Source organism: Molossus molossus, unplaced genomic scaffold (assembly GCF_014108415.1).
Source record: "Molossus molossus isolate mMolMol1 unplaced genomic scaffold, mMolMol1.p scaffold_m16_p_12, whole genome shotgun sequence".
NCBI classification, from domain to species: Eukaryota; Metazoa; Chordata; class Mammalia; order Chiroptera; family Molossidae; genus Molossus; species Molossus molossus.
This window is the reverse complement of record NW_023425347.1, coordinates 94,092,764-94,105,388: the sequence shown is the minus strand read 5'-3', so window position 1 is coordinate 94,105,388 and position 12,625 is coordinate 94,092,764. Positions and strand designations below refer to the sequence as shown.

At 54.9% G+C, this 12,625-nt stretch overlaps 1 protein-coding gene across 7 annotated transcripts in view; it reads left to right on the top strand.

The window, feature by feature from the left end:
- Window positions 1–12,625, top strand: part of CROCC (ciliary rootlet coiled-coil, rootletin) — a 39,117-nt gene that overhangs the window by 20,072 nt on the left and 6,420 nt on the right. For all 7 annotated transcript variants that reach the window (XM_036255633.1, XM_036255639.1, XM_036255637.1 and 4 more), the window contains 9 exons: window positions 876–1,045; window positions 2,619–2,798; window positions 3,427–3,561; window positions 3,893–4,036; window positions 4,466–4,704; window positions 5,186–5,345; window positions 7,409–7,576; window positions 8,775–9,147; window positions 12,425–12,594. In XM_036255633.1, the coding sequence (XP_036111526.1) occupies window positions 876–1,045; window positions 2,619–2,798; window positions 3,427–3,561; window positions 3,893–4,036; window positions 4,466–4,704; window positions 5,186–5,345; window positions 7,409–7,576; window positions 8,775–9,147; window positions 12,425–12,594 (1,739 nt within the window). The remainder of the gene's footprint in view (window positions 1–875; window positions 1,046–2,618; window positions 2,799–3,426; window positions 3,562–3,892; window positions 4,037–4,465; window positions 4,705–5,185; window positions 5,346–7,408; window positions 7,577–8,774; window positions 9,148–12,424; window positions 12,595–12,625) is intronic.

The window sequence follows — 12,625 nt, the reverse complement described above, 5'->3', positions numbered from 1 at the left end:
TTGCCAGGGTCGGGTGAGGCAAGCAGGTGAGGCCTTGGCACAGGGCCTGGCTCAGCCAATGGTACTTGCTGCTTACTGTCATCAGGACACTAGAGTTCTGAGTTCTCTGTGGAGCCATCGCTGCTTTTCTGAGCGACTCTTGACCCCGGCTTCTCTCTACACGCCCCACCCAGTCTCTGAACTCAGGTTCTTCTCACTCCGCGGACATTTACTAAACACCTCCTTGGGCCAGGAAAATTAATTTCCCTGTCCATGTCCACTCGAACCAGGTAGAAAGGGGGAGGGAAATGCTGACAGAGTCTCAGGAGATGGCCTTTAGATTGTCCACAGTGGGGGTACCCCCACCACGATCACCTCCATTAGTGCTGACAGCTAGCAACCCACCAAGAATGCCTGTGGCAATTAGAAATGAAAGGAGGTGCCTCGTGGAAAGCTGTGCAGCTTTGGGAAATTACCTAACTCCTCTGAGCCTCCATATCCCCATCTGGAAATTAGGGATGAGGTAAGCTGCCTTAGCGTGTTACAGGCTGATGAGATTAGATCTATCGAGTGTGCAGCCAGGTGCCTGACCCATAGGAAGCAACCAGTCACAGGGTTGCTATCCTCCCCATTTGTGGGAGCCTCCTCGTCAGTCATTTCATCCCTTTGATGCCATTCCAGGGAGAGAGGGGGACAGGGCCAGTGGGCTCAGGCAGCAGATGGGGAAACTGAGGCCAGCAGGGTGAGAAGCTTCTTGAAGGGAACCCAGCTTAGGTACCAGGTGGGCCCTCTTTCCTCTGGGATTTTGCCTACATGGCTCACCTGGCCTGAGTCTGCTGGCCCACGGAGAGGTTCTGACCCAAGCCTGTCCCTTCCCCACCATCCCTCCTGTGCAGGGGAACTGGCAGGACTGCGGCAGCAGATGACAGCTGCAGAGGAGAAGGCGGCTCTGGACAAGGAGCTGCTGGCCCAGAAGCTGGTGCAGGCTGAGCGGGAGGCCCAGGCCTCTCTGCGGGAGCAGCGGGCAGCCCATGAGGAGGACTTGCAGCGACTCCAGCGAGAGAAGGTCGGGGCAGCTGGGTCAGGGTGGGTGGGGCTCCCAGCCACCGTCTCCTCCGGCGAGTCATTCTTCTCGCTCTGCCTTGGTCTCCTCCTCTGTGAAATGGAACTTTATCTCTGTTCCGGTGACCCTGGGGGCAGCCGGCAGGAAACACTGGGGATGCCTTATCAAACAAACAGATTTCGAGGCCCCAAATCTGGTTCAGCCCTAGTGATCCTGATTCAGGAAAACACTTTCATTTGTAAAAAATGCTGTTTGCATATGAAGGATCACTCTAGGACCTGAACACATAGAAAGGTGACGAACCAGGTCACTAGAAGACTTAACAGAACTATCTAAGGACACTGGCTCTGGAGTTATATTGCCCGGGTTTGGATCAGATCTAGGCCACTTATTGGTTATGTTACCCATGGTCTCTGTGACTTCATTTCCCCATCTGTAACAATGGGGATAAGGATAGTATAGAGTATTATGAGGATATATAGGGTATCTAATCCATATAAAGGGCTTAGTATAGTGACTGGGTATTTGTAAATGCTTCACAAATGCTGCTCGCTATCATTATGGTACTAGGAGAGGCCTCAGGATGGACAGGGCTGCCTCTTGTTAGAGGTTCAGGTTGGCGCTGCATGACTCCAGGGGGCCATTCACTCTGTAGTCTTCGACTTGGGTAGATAGTATCACACTTCTCCAGCAGGTGGCAGTGAAGCGTTTGAAGTTTCACAAAAGTATGGCACTGCCCTGAGACCCTAAGTAGAACATTCTTTTTTTATTTTGGTATGTGCCCCTAGCAGGAACCGAACCCGGGACTCTCTGGTCCTCAGGCTGATGCTCCAACCGCTGAGCCAAACCAAACCGGCCAGGGCGGTGTTCTTTACCTATGGGTTCTACCCACCCATTCCTGAGAGCAAACTCCTGTGCAGTCCTTTCTCTCCCTGCCCCACCTGACTTGGCCTCTTAATGTCACCAGATCTGTACTCTTTCCTTCTACTCTGCTACCCCCGTTCATTCCTCACAGCCAGCCCACCTCCCCTAGACCCCCTCCCACAATCCTGGTCCCTCTTTCTCAGTTCCTGAACAACCCCCAGTCTAAAATGGAGATTACTCCTTATCACTCTGGTTTAAGGTTCTCTGTTGCCCCGACTGTCCTGAGAGTCAGGCCCACCCCTCTCTGCAGCCCACAAGGCCCGGGGTGGCCTGGTTGCTGCCTATGGCTCTGGCCCCATTGCTCACCACGCCCTCCTCATAGTCCAAGCTCCAGTGACCCTTAAACATTATGAGTTCCCTGTATGTCATGTTTTCTCCTGAGGCTGTTCTCTGGCCTGAGGTTCTTTTGTTTTCCCTCTTTTCTTGGCTCACTGCTGCTCTTCCCTCCAGGAAACATTCTCTGACCCCAAGACGAGGGCTGCTGCTCCTACGGGCTCGCACAACCCTGGAGTGTCCCTGCCACAGCTTGTCATCCACCCCACCTTGTAGTTTCCCGGTCACCTGTCTCTCAGGGTCTGGGGTACAGGTGACCCTTGCTGCCCTGAGTTTGGCCCAGCCTTGTGGGTCACATGTGCTTGGGCCTGACCCCCAGGAGGCGGCATGGCGGGAGCTGGAGGCAGAACGGGCCCAGCTGCAGGGCCAGCTGCAGCGGGAGCGGGAGGAGCTGCTGGCCCGGCTGGAGGCCGAGAAGGAGGAGCTGAGTGAGGAGATCGCTGCCCTGCAGCAGGAGCGTGACGAGGGCCTCCTCCTGGCTGAGAGTGAGAAGCAGCAGGTTCGTGAGCCCTTGTGTGGCCCCCACTGCTGCCAAGGGGCCCGGGTTCTGGGGCCGGTTCCCGCTCAGCCACCCAGCAGGTAGGAGCTGGGAGTTCGTAAGCCATGCCTGGTACACAGTGGGAGCTTCCCATCTCCTCCCGCCCCAGGCTGTGCATGGCATCCGCGTGACCACCCTCTGAGCATTTGCCGCAGTGCCCACATGCATCAGCTGACCCTCCTCAAAAAGAACCAACTCCCCACTTTCCCACAGCCTCATGGAGACAGGGCAGACTGCGCCTTGCTCTTCTCTGCACCAGCGTGTCACCTGGGCGAGTCACTTTACCCCTTTGAGCTTCAGTTTCCTCATCTGTGAAGTGGGAACGATGAAGGGCCCTGCTTCAGGGTTGTTGTAGCAAGTTAGTGAGATATAAGTTGTGTCCGTGTCCAGAGTTACTGTTACTCTTGTACCCTTTTCTGGGGGTTCAGGAGGGGTGAACCTGTACCTCTGTCCTGGGTCCACTTGTGGTGGCCCAGTCACGCCCCCAAGTCCACCGTGGGCACATTTCCCAGGGCAGGGTGGGGGAAAGCCTGAGCATGCCCCCAAGACCAGCTAACCCCGCAGGCCCTCTGCTCCCTGCCTCTGCCAGGCCCTGTCACTAAAGGAGTCTGAGAAGACGGCGCTGTCGGAGAAATTGATGGGGACACAGCACAGCCTTACTGCCATCTCCCTGGAGATGGAGCGACAAAAGCGAGATGCTCAGAGCCGGCAGGAGCAGGACCGGGTAGGTGGGCCTCTGAGCTGGGAGACATGGCCCTGCTGGAGGAGCCCCCTGTCTGAGGGGGAGGCATGACTGTACCCTGGGGAAGCCTCCAGGCTGTGTGGGCAGCTTCACCTCTGAACCCCTAGTGAACCCCCTAGTCTGAGGGAGAGACGAGCTACGTGGCCAGCACTCTCTAGGCATCAAAAGGGATCACAGAGGGTCTGGCGAGCCAGCAGGAGGGGCCGTGTTTGAGGCTGGAGGTGGACCATTCAGCCGGCCCAGTTGGGAGCACTGAGGTGGGGTGGGGCTTGAGGAGGGCGCACAGCACCTCTGAGGAGCCCATCTGTCCTAGAGCACCGTGAACGCCCTGACGTCCGAGCTGCGGGACCTGCGGGCCCAGCTTGAGGAGACCGCCATGGCCCATGCTCAGGAGGTGAAGAGGCTGCAGGAGCAGGCCCGAGACCTGGGCAGGCAGCGGGAGTCCTGCGTGCGCGAGGTGAGCTGTCCACCCCACACCCTTCTGAGCAGGGCCCCCTACGTGCTGCTGGGGCCTGGCTCGGTGGGGCCCAGAAAAATGTAAGGCCCATTCCTGCACTCAAGGATGAATGAACGGCCGACCGAGAAAGGAGGCAGCAGGTGTTTATTACGGACTGTTACATACATGGGGGACTGGGGCCACTCAAGGAGGGACTGGTGGTCCCTGCCCTCTTGGTGTCCCTAGGACGATCCTGATGGATTATTTCAGACCAAAACACCGCTGAATCTAGGTTGCTTTGCCTGAATCATAACTCACACCTGTGGTCTGAGTCTGCAGAGCAACGGGGCAAGTGCCCCAATGCCAGGGACATGGGGGTGGGCTGGTTTCTACCGATGCCCAGCTTGAGTGGGGCCTGACGCTGGTCCAGTGACAGCCCGCCGTCCACAGGCAGAAGAGCTTCGGACTCAGCTGCGCCTGCTGGAGGATGCCCGCGACGGCTTGCGGCGGGAGCTGCTGGAGGCCCAGCGCAAGGCACGAGAGAGCCAGGATGGCCTGGAGGCCCAGCGGCAGGAGGCGGGCGAGCTGCGGCGCAGCCTGGGCGAGGGTGCCAAGGAGCGGGAGGCCCTGCGGCGGTCCAACGAGGAGCTGCGGGCTGCCGTGAAGAAGGCCGAGAGCAAGAGGATCAGGTGTGGGGACAGGAGAAACCAGCCCGGAGGCCTGTCTTTAGCACTGAATTTTGTCCCTGCAAGCTAACTTCACCCCCAAGGTTCAGGGGAAGTGGCACAGGTGGGGAGTCTCTGCCCTTGAACCAAGCTTGGCACCTGGGTAGGTTTAGGTGATTTTCCTACCTGAAGGAAGAGGAAAGTGGCAACAGGCAGGGTTGGGTCCAGACTCTGACCCCACCTGGTGGCATCTCTCTGGAGACTAGTGTGTGTTGCCTACCCGAGTCACTGGTCTACCTCTCCCAGCTGAGGGCCTGGGCCCAGCCCTGGAAGGGCCAGCTCAGGATGGGGCCACATGGGCAAGCAGTACTTGGGGTACCTTCAGACCAAGAGCCAGACGGACCCATTCCAGAATTTACAGGAAGGGACTTTTGTCTAGAACCACACACTATACTCTTCCCAGGACCTGGGGCTGCCTCTGACCTTTGCCCCCTGCCCTTTTCAGCCTGAAGCTTGCCAATGAGGACAAGGAGCAGAAATTGGCACTCCTCGAAGAGGCTCGGGTGGCCATGGGCAAGGAGGCCGGCGACCTGCGGGCCGGGCTGCAGGAGGTGGAGCGCTCACGGCTGGAAGCTCGGAGGGAGCTGCAGGAGCTCCGGCGGCAGGTACCCTCTGCGGCTGCACCTTCCCCGGCGCTTGCTGTGTGCCCTCGGGCCAGTAGCACCCGTCTGGAGCCGGGGGGCTCAAACTATCACAAGGCTTTTTAACTAACCTTGATCTTAATGGGTGGGCTCTGGGGCGTCCTCGAACCCCTGAAACTACAAATGTGGTGTGTGCACGCATGCGTGGGCACACATACTTTTGTGTACATACTCACATCTCTCCAAGGAGAGGGTCTGGAGCTCTGTCCAGTTCTCAGGAATCTCTGAAGAAGAGGTGCAGGTCCTGTGAGCTAGACCGGGAGCTGGAACTCTTTCTTGTAAAGAGCCCAGTGGTTGATATTTTCAGCTTTATGGGTCCTACGGTCTCTGTTGCTGGGCCCTGTGGTTACAGTGAGAGCGTGGTCCTAGACATACATCCATGAGTGGGAGTGGGACCCATTAAAACTTTGTGTGGACCCTGAGATTTGGATTTTTTATAATTTTCATGTGTCCAAATACTGTTCCTTTTCTAAAATTATTATTAATTTTATTTTTGTTTTTTGATCCTCAGCCGAGGATATTCTTCTGTTTATCTTCAGACAGAGTGGAAGGAAGAGAGAGGGGGAGAGAGAAACATCGACATGAGAGGGACACAGCGACTGGTTGCCTCCCTCACAACCCTGACCAGGGCCAGGTACAAACTGCAACCGAGCTACGTGCCCTTGACCGGAATCAAACCCTCGACTCTGGTCTGCAGGCTGACGCTCTAAACGCTGAGCCAAACCGTCCAGGGCTTTATTAATTTTAGAGAGAGAGGAAGGGAGAGAGAGATAGAAACATTGATGAGAGAGAACATCGATTGGCTGCCTCCTGCATGCCCCCTACTGGGGATGTGCCATGACTGGGAATCGAACCAGCGACCTCTTGGTGCATGGGTCAGTGCTCAACCACTTAGCTACACTGGCCGGGCTAAATACTGCTCCTTCTTAAATTTTCTTTCAACCATTTAAAAGTGAACTATTTCCAACCGTTTAAAACCAAAACCGTAGAAACCATCCTTAGCCCAAGGCCTTTCAGAAGTAGGCAGCTGGTGGAATTTGGCCTGTACTTTGGTGGCCCATGAACTAGTTGATCTCCAAACTCATCAACAAGAGCAAGCATTTAATAAGTGCCTTCTGTATACTGGGCACTGCCCTGGGCACTGTGGGCTCAGGCATTCCCACTCTGGAAGACTCTCAAAATTAGAAGCGGACCCATTTGGTCCCTAGGCTCTCCCTTCCTCAGAGATACCACGGCCTGAATACAAATCTTTTCCACCTCCCACCACAGTCCCCTCTACTCAGGCTCTTCCTGTTGGGCTGAGATCCTGGAAACCCAGGAGTCCCTGACGTCTGTTCTGGGCTCTTGCTGGGTGCTCTGCATGCCTCAGCATGCCCTCCACTCCCCTCGCTTCAGCTCTGTGGGATAGGTGGGCCTTAATCGGGACTTAGAACACACTTGAGCATTCCACTTATCTACGATCAAATCCCAGTCTGCTGTGTGGGGGCTGTGTGACTTTGAGCAAGTCACTTCACTTCTCTGAGCTTCAGTTTTCTCATCGTTTAAGTAGATATAATGTCAGTGCCTACCCCGTATAGAGTTGTGTGACGATTAAACGAGTTCATACGAGTGAAGTGCTTAGAACAGGCTGGACACATGTGAGCACTCACAGTAGTTCGGCATTGACAGGTGAAAGGTGGTTCTTGCTTGCAGAACGCCTTGGGGCTCAGCACTCCCTCCCCCACTTCCCACGAGAGATAGTTATGATTAGGTGGTAAACTGAGTCATTGGTACCCAGGTGCCTGGCATGGCTCAAACTCGGTGGATGTATCTGGGGCCAGCTCCCAGTGGATTGGGCTGGTATTCAAGGTACATGTCCCTAGAGCAGTGCGTCCTGAGTGCCCCCTGTGCCAGGCCTGGACGGGTCAGGGTAAAGGGGCAGAGCTGAATAGGATGCTACTGGAACTTTGAGCGCTCGCCATGGGCCAGATGGGGCTGTGGGTGCTGAGAACAGGTCCTAGGTCCGACCTGTGTCCCCTCTCTCACAGATGAAGATGCTGGACAGTGAGAACGCCCGGCTGGGCCGGGAGCTGATGGAGCTGCAGGGCCGCCTGGCACTAGGCGAGCGGGCAGAGAAGGAGGGCCGAAGGGAGGCCCTGGGCCTCCGACAGAAGCTGCTGAAGGGAGAGGCTAGCCTGGAGGCCTTGCGACAGGAGGTAACCGAGTGGGTGGCAGGCTGCCCGGAGCGGGAGGGTCTCAGGAGGCAGTCCTGAGCTGCTCTGTGCCTCTCTCCTCCCTCCCTTCTGGGAGAAGCAGGCAGGACTCTAATGCTGGAGTCATTCTGAGAGACCACTACCTAGCACTTATCCCTGTCCCTATTTCTTGATGATCTCCCCCAGGTATAGTAATAATAACAACTGCAAGAACTGTGTAGAAAAGTGGGAGTGGGGTAGGGGAGCTTTGTAGATATGACCTTGTTTGATTCTCCCAGCAGCCTCATGAGGTAGGTATAGTTAGCCCCGTATTACAGAGAGAACCAGACGCTGAGGCTCAGAGTTAAGGGATCTACCTAAGGTCACACACATGTAGGTCTGTCTGAATGCAAAGTCTCTACTCTGTCTTTTCTGTCAGTTTCACTACATTGAATCTACTGTGTGACCTTGACTAAATCACTCAACCTCTCTGTGCTTCAGAGCACATATGGGATGGGGGCTAGCACAGCGGTGGAGGTATACAGATCCTAGCGTCCAGGTGGTGCTCAGTAGCAGTGAAACCGATGGCTGGGAGACGTTGACACATCTTATTCTCTGCACCAGAGAGCTGGGTGTGTGTGTGTGTGTGTGTGTGTGTGTGTGAGAGAGAGAGACAGAGTGAGAGAGAGAAAGATCATGAACTACATCAGTAAATAATTTTTTAGTACCTGCCCCCACTGTGTGATTTATTGATAGCATGCACACTGAGTAGTGGTGAAGAGAACAGCCCTTGTAGCCAGAGTGCCTGGCTTTGAATCCTAGCTCTCAGCTTACTAGTTTTTGGCCTTGAGCAAGTTACATAACTGCTCTGTGCCTCAGTTTCCTCATTTGTAGGACAGAGATGATTCATAGTGGTAGAGTTGATACATTTTGGAAAGTACTTAGTGCCTGGCATTGATAAGTACTGTCTACACATTAGCTGGTAATTTATTACTAATAAACCGTGTGCACTAGAAGGCATATACACAGAAGGAAGAGATAAATTCTAATAGTTCCCTCCCATACCCGTGGATGGACCTCTCCTGCATGGATGGAGACCACTAAAGGAACAGGTGTCGTGCACCGCAGCTTTGGGTGGGTGGGCTCTTATCTGGGCCTGGGGGGCTTCAGGTTGGGAGGCGGCCTTGCTGACCCTCATCTTCGGGCTTCACCCCTGCCCCAGCTCCAGGGAGCCCAGCGCAAGCTGCAGGAGCAAGAGGGCGAGTTCCGGACCCGAGAACGAGGCCTGCAAGGCAACCTGGAGGAGGCTCGCAGCGCGGAGAAGCAGCAGCTGGACCAGGCCCGCAGCCTGGAGCTGAAGCTGGAGGCAGCGCGCGCTGAGGCTGCGGAGCTGGGGCTGCGGCTGAGCGCGACCGAGGGCCGAGCCCAAGGCCTGGAGGCCGAGCTGGCCCGGGTGGAGGCACAGCGGCGCGCAGCCGAGGCCCAGCTGGGCGGCCTGCGATCGGCCCTGCGCCGGGGCTTGGGTCTCGGCCGCACACCCAGCCCTGCCCCACGGAGGGTGCTCGGCTCTCCAGGCCGCAGCCCACCCACCGGAGGTGAGCTAAGCTCCAGAGCCCGGTGGGTAAGGAGAGTGGGGGCGGGTCTCGAGGAGTCCTCACCTCCCACGACTAATTACCCAAAAGCCAGCCCTTGGCCGGGCCACCCCTGCTTTGATTACTAGCCTTAAACTCCGCCCCCTTGGCTAGTCCCTGACTCCTGGTGGAGAACCGCCCATCTGGGCGCACCCCTCCCCTTACTGGCACTTTACATCTGTTTGACGCTGGATCTGGGCTCCACTTCCTTCCCTGAGGCTCCTTCCCTTTGCCATCGATGGAGACTCCCTAAGTCACTTCTTTTTAAAGGGCTGGAGGTCACCCCTTCTTGATGACCCTAACTCCTCTGAGTCTTTGAGCCCTCACCCTCTCTCCATCAGCACCCCATCCTCTATGTCTTTCACTCCTACCTCCGTAGCCCTCCATATCAGGCCTGAGACCTTGACATCTCCCTCAGACAGGTGTACACTCAACCAAGACCCCTTCCAGGAACTCCTCCCGAAATCCTACCAGCTTCACCTCCCAAAGCCCAGTGGGTGATGCTGGGAAAATCAGACCTGTGCTTCAGGGGGTGTGAGCACCCCTTTAGAAAGCATTCATCTTGTCTCAGCCTCGCACAGTCTCATCTTGATTCCCAGGGCCTAGAATAGAACCGGTGGAATCTTAGCACTGTGGGAAATGCACTATGGGATATGGATTCATTCATTGCCTTTTCAAATCCACAGATTTAGCACCAGGATCACATGCGTTATCTCACTTTCTCAGTATTTACTAAGCACCTACTATGTGCCAAATACAATCTAAGCACCAGGGTTGGAGCAGTTAACAAAACTGACAAGCATTTCTACTTATGGCATTTGTAGCCTAGGCAGGAGAGTAGCAGACAAGCCCTGGCCGATTTGGCTCAGCGGTTGGAGCGTCAGCCTGCGGACCAGAGAGTCCGGGGTTCTGTTCCCTCTAGGGGCACATACCCCCCCAAAAAAGAGTAGCACACAAGAAATGTGTTGTAGAAATGAAATACAGAATGTTTGGGGTTGCAGTGAGGGCTGGAAAATAGGTGAAAAATAAGGCACACTGCTGGTGAGAATGTAAAATGGTGCAGCCACTGTGGAAACAGTTTGGCCATTCCTCAAAAAGCTAAACTTAGAATTATCATATGACCCAACAATTCCACCCCTAGGTATATACCGCAAAGAACTGAAAACAGGATCTCGAACAGATACTTGTACACCAGTGTTCATAGCATCATTGTTCACAATAGCCAAAAGGTGGAAACAACCAGTGTCCATAGATGAGTAGATAAACAAAAATGTGGTATATCCATACAAAGGAATAGTACTCAGCCTTAAAAAGGAAGGGCATTCTGACACATGCTACAACATGGGTGAACCTTGACAATCTTGTGCTAAGTGAAATCAGCCAGTCACAAAAGAACAAATATAGTACAATTCCACTTACATAAAATATCTAGAATAGACAAATTCATAGAAAACAGAAAGTAGATTAGAGGTTATGAGGGCCTGCAGGGAGGAAGGAATTGAGAGTAATTGCTTAATGGACACAGTTTCTGTCTGGGTGTATTAGTTTTCTGGGGCTTCTCTAACAAAGTACCATAAATAGTGTCTTAAACAACAGAAATTTATGTCTCACGGTTCTGGAGGCCAGAGTCAGACATCAAGGTGTGGGCAGGGCATACGCCCTCTGAAGGTACGAGGGGAGGCTCTGTTCCAGGCCTCCTAGCTTCTGAGAGCTCTTTGGCTTATGTCAGCGTAACTCCAGTCTTCACGTGGCCTTCCCCTCGAGTGTATGTCCAAATCCCCCCTTCACAAGAGCACTAATCATTGGAGTAAGGCCCGCCCTACTCTAGTAAGGCCCCATCTTAGCTAATGACATCTGCAGTGACCCTATTAACAGACAAGGTCACATTCTGAGGTACTGGCAGTTAGAAAGTCAACATAAGAATTGTGGGGAGACACAATTCAACCCATAATAAGAGCAGTGGAAAAGATTTGGAAATAAATAGTGGTGATGGTTGCATGACAGTGTGAAGATAATTAATGCCACTAAATAGTATACTTAAAGGTGATTAGAAAGGCATATTTTGTAGATGTTATCACAATACATTTTTTAAAAAGAAAAGGGCAGGGGCTAGGGGTATTGGGGAGGTAGGGAGACCCTCACTGTGGAGGTGGTAGCTAAGGGAAGAATGGGAGAAGAGACAGGACAAGTGGAAGGACCTGAGGGCCAGGACTTCTGTCCTGTGAACACAGGTGGCAGAGCAGGTGGAGTGTAGGGAGCAAGATGGGAGGCGAGGGAGGTGAGAACATGGGGACAAAGGACCTGCTCAAGTAGGCCTTGCAAGTCACCACAAAGTGATGGCTAGTCCTCTGAGAGGACTGAGACCCTGGAGACAAAGGGCAAATGTCCTGCTGTGGGTCCTTTGGTTGCTGACAGAGTTGGGAAACTTGGCAGATGCTGGAGGAAGCCAGCAGGCTGTACCCCAGCCTGCAGTTCCGATGTTGACCTCTAGACGCCGTCCTGTCTCATTCGGTCCCTCGCATTTCTGTAGGCTGTCCTCTTCCTAGCTCGGAGACCAGCAAAGCAGTGCACCCCTTTGAGGCCACCCCGCCCGAGAAGGGGGAACTGGGCCTACCTCTCAGGGAGTGACTGTGAGGATGAAAGGTGATGTAGGGAAAGCACTGGCTCAGTGCCAGCGTTCAGTACAGGGAGATGTCAAGGCGATGGAGTGTTCACCTTGGCCTGGACCCTGGGGACTCAGCCATCAAGGTGCTTGTGGTCTGGGTGGGAGCAGACATCGGAGCTCCACCAGGGTGGGATGAGCTCACCCCAACACAGTCTGGGTCAGGGAGGCCTCTGGGGAGTGATCTTTCTATTTAGACATAAAAAAATGGGCCAGGCAAAGAGAAGTTGTGGGGAGAGAAGGGAACAGTCTGTATGGAGGCACTAGTGCTGGAAGAGGGAATATTCTAGAACGTGGAGCTGAGAGCGATGGGGAGTGGCCAGCCTGCAAAGGGTGAGAGGCTCACGCTGGGGTGAGCAACAGGGCCTATAAGTGATGACACTGAGGTTGGGCTTAACCCGGAGGGCTGTGGGGGCTGGTGGAGGGTGAAGGAGGGCGCAGGGACCCCATCTGTGCTGTGGGAAGCCCAGGTGGGCTGCTGGGCGCCGGGGTGGGAGAGATGCGTCAAGAGCCTGTGGGCACCATCCTGGCAGGAGAGGCCAGTGGCTCCTGCATTCCTGAGCAGGTCTCCTCCTTTAGGAAGTGGGGACGGGCCCAGCAGCCCCAGCCCCTTGGAACGAAGCCCTGGGTCTGAGCCACCATCCCCAGGACCTGCTACCTCACCGATGTCTCCAGACCTGGACCCAGAGGCTGTGCGGGGCGCCCTCCGGGATTTCCTGCAAGAGCTGCGGAGCGCCCAGAGAGAACGGGTGAGGCTGGTGTGAGGGGCTGCACAGGGAC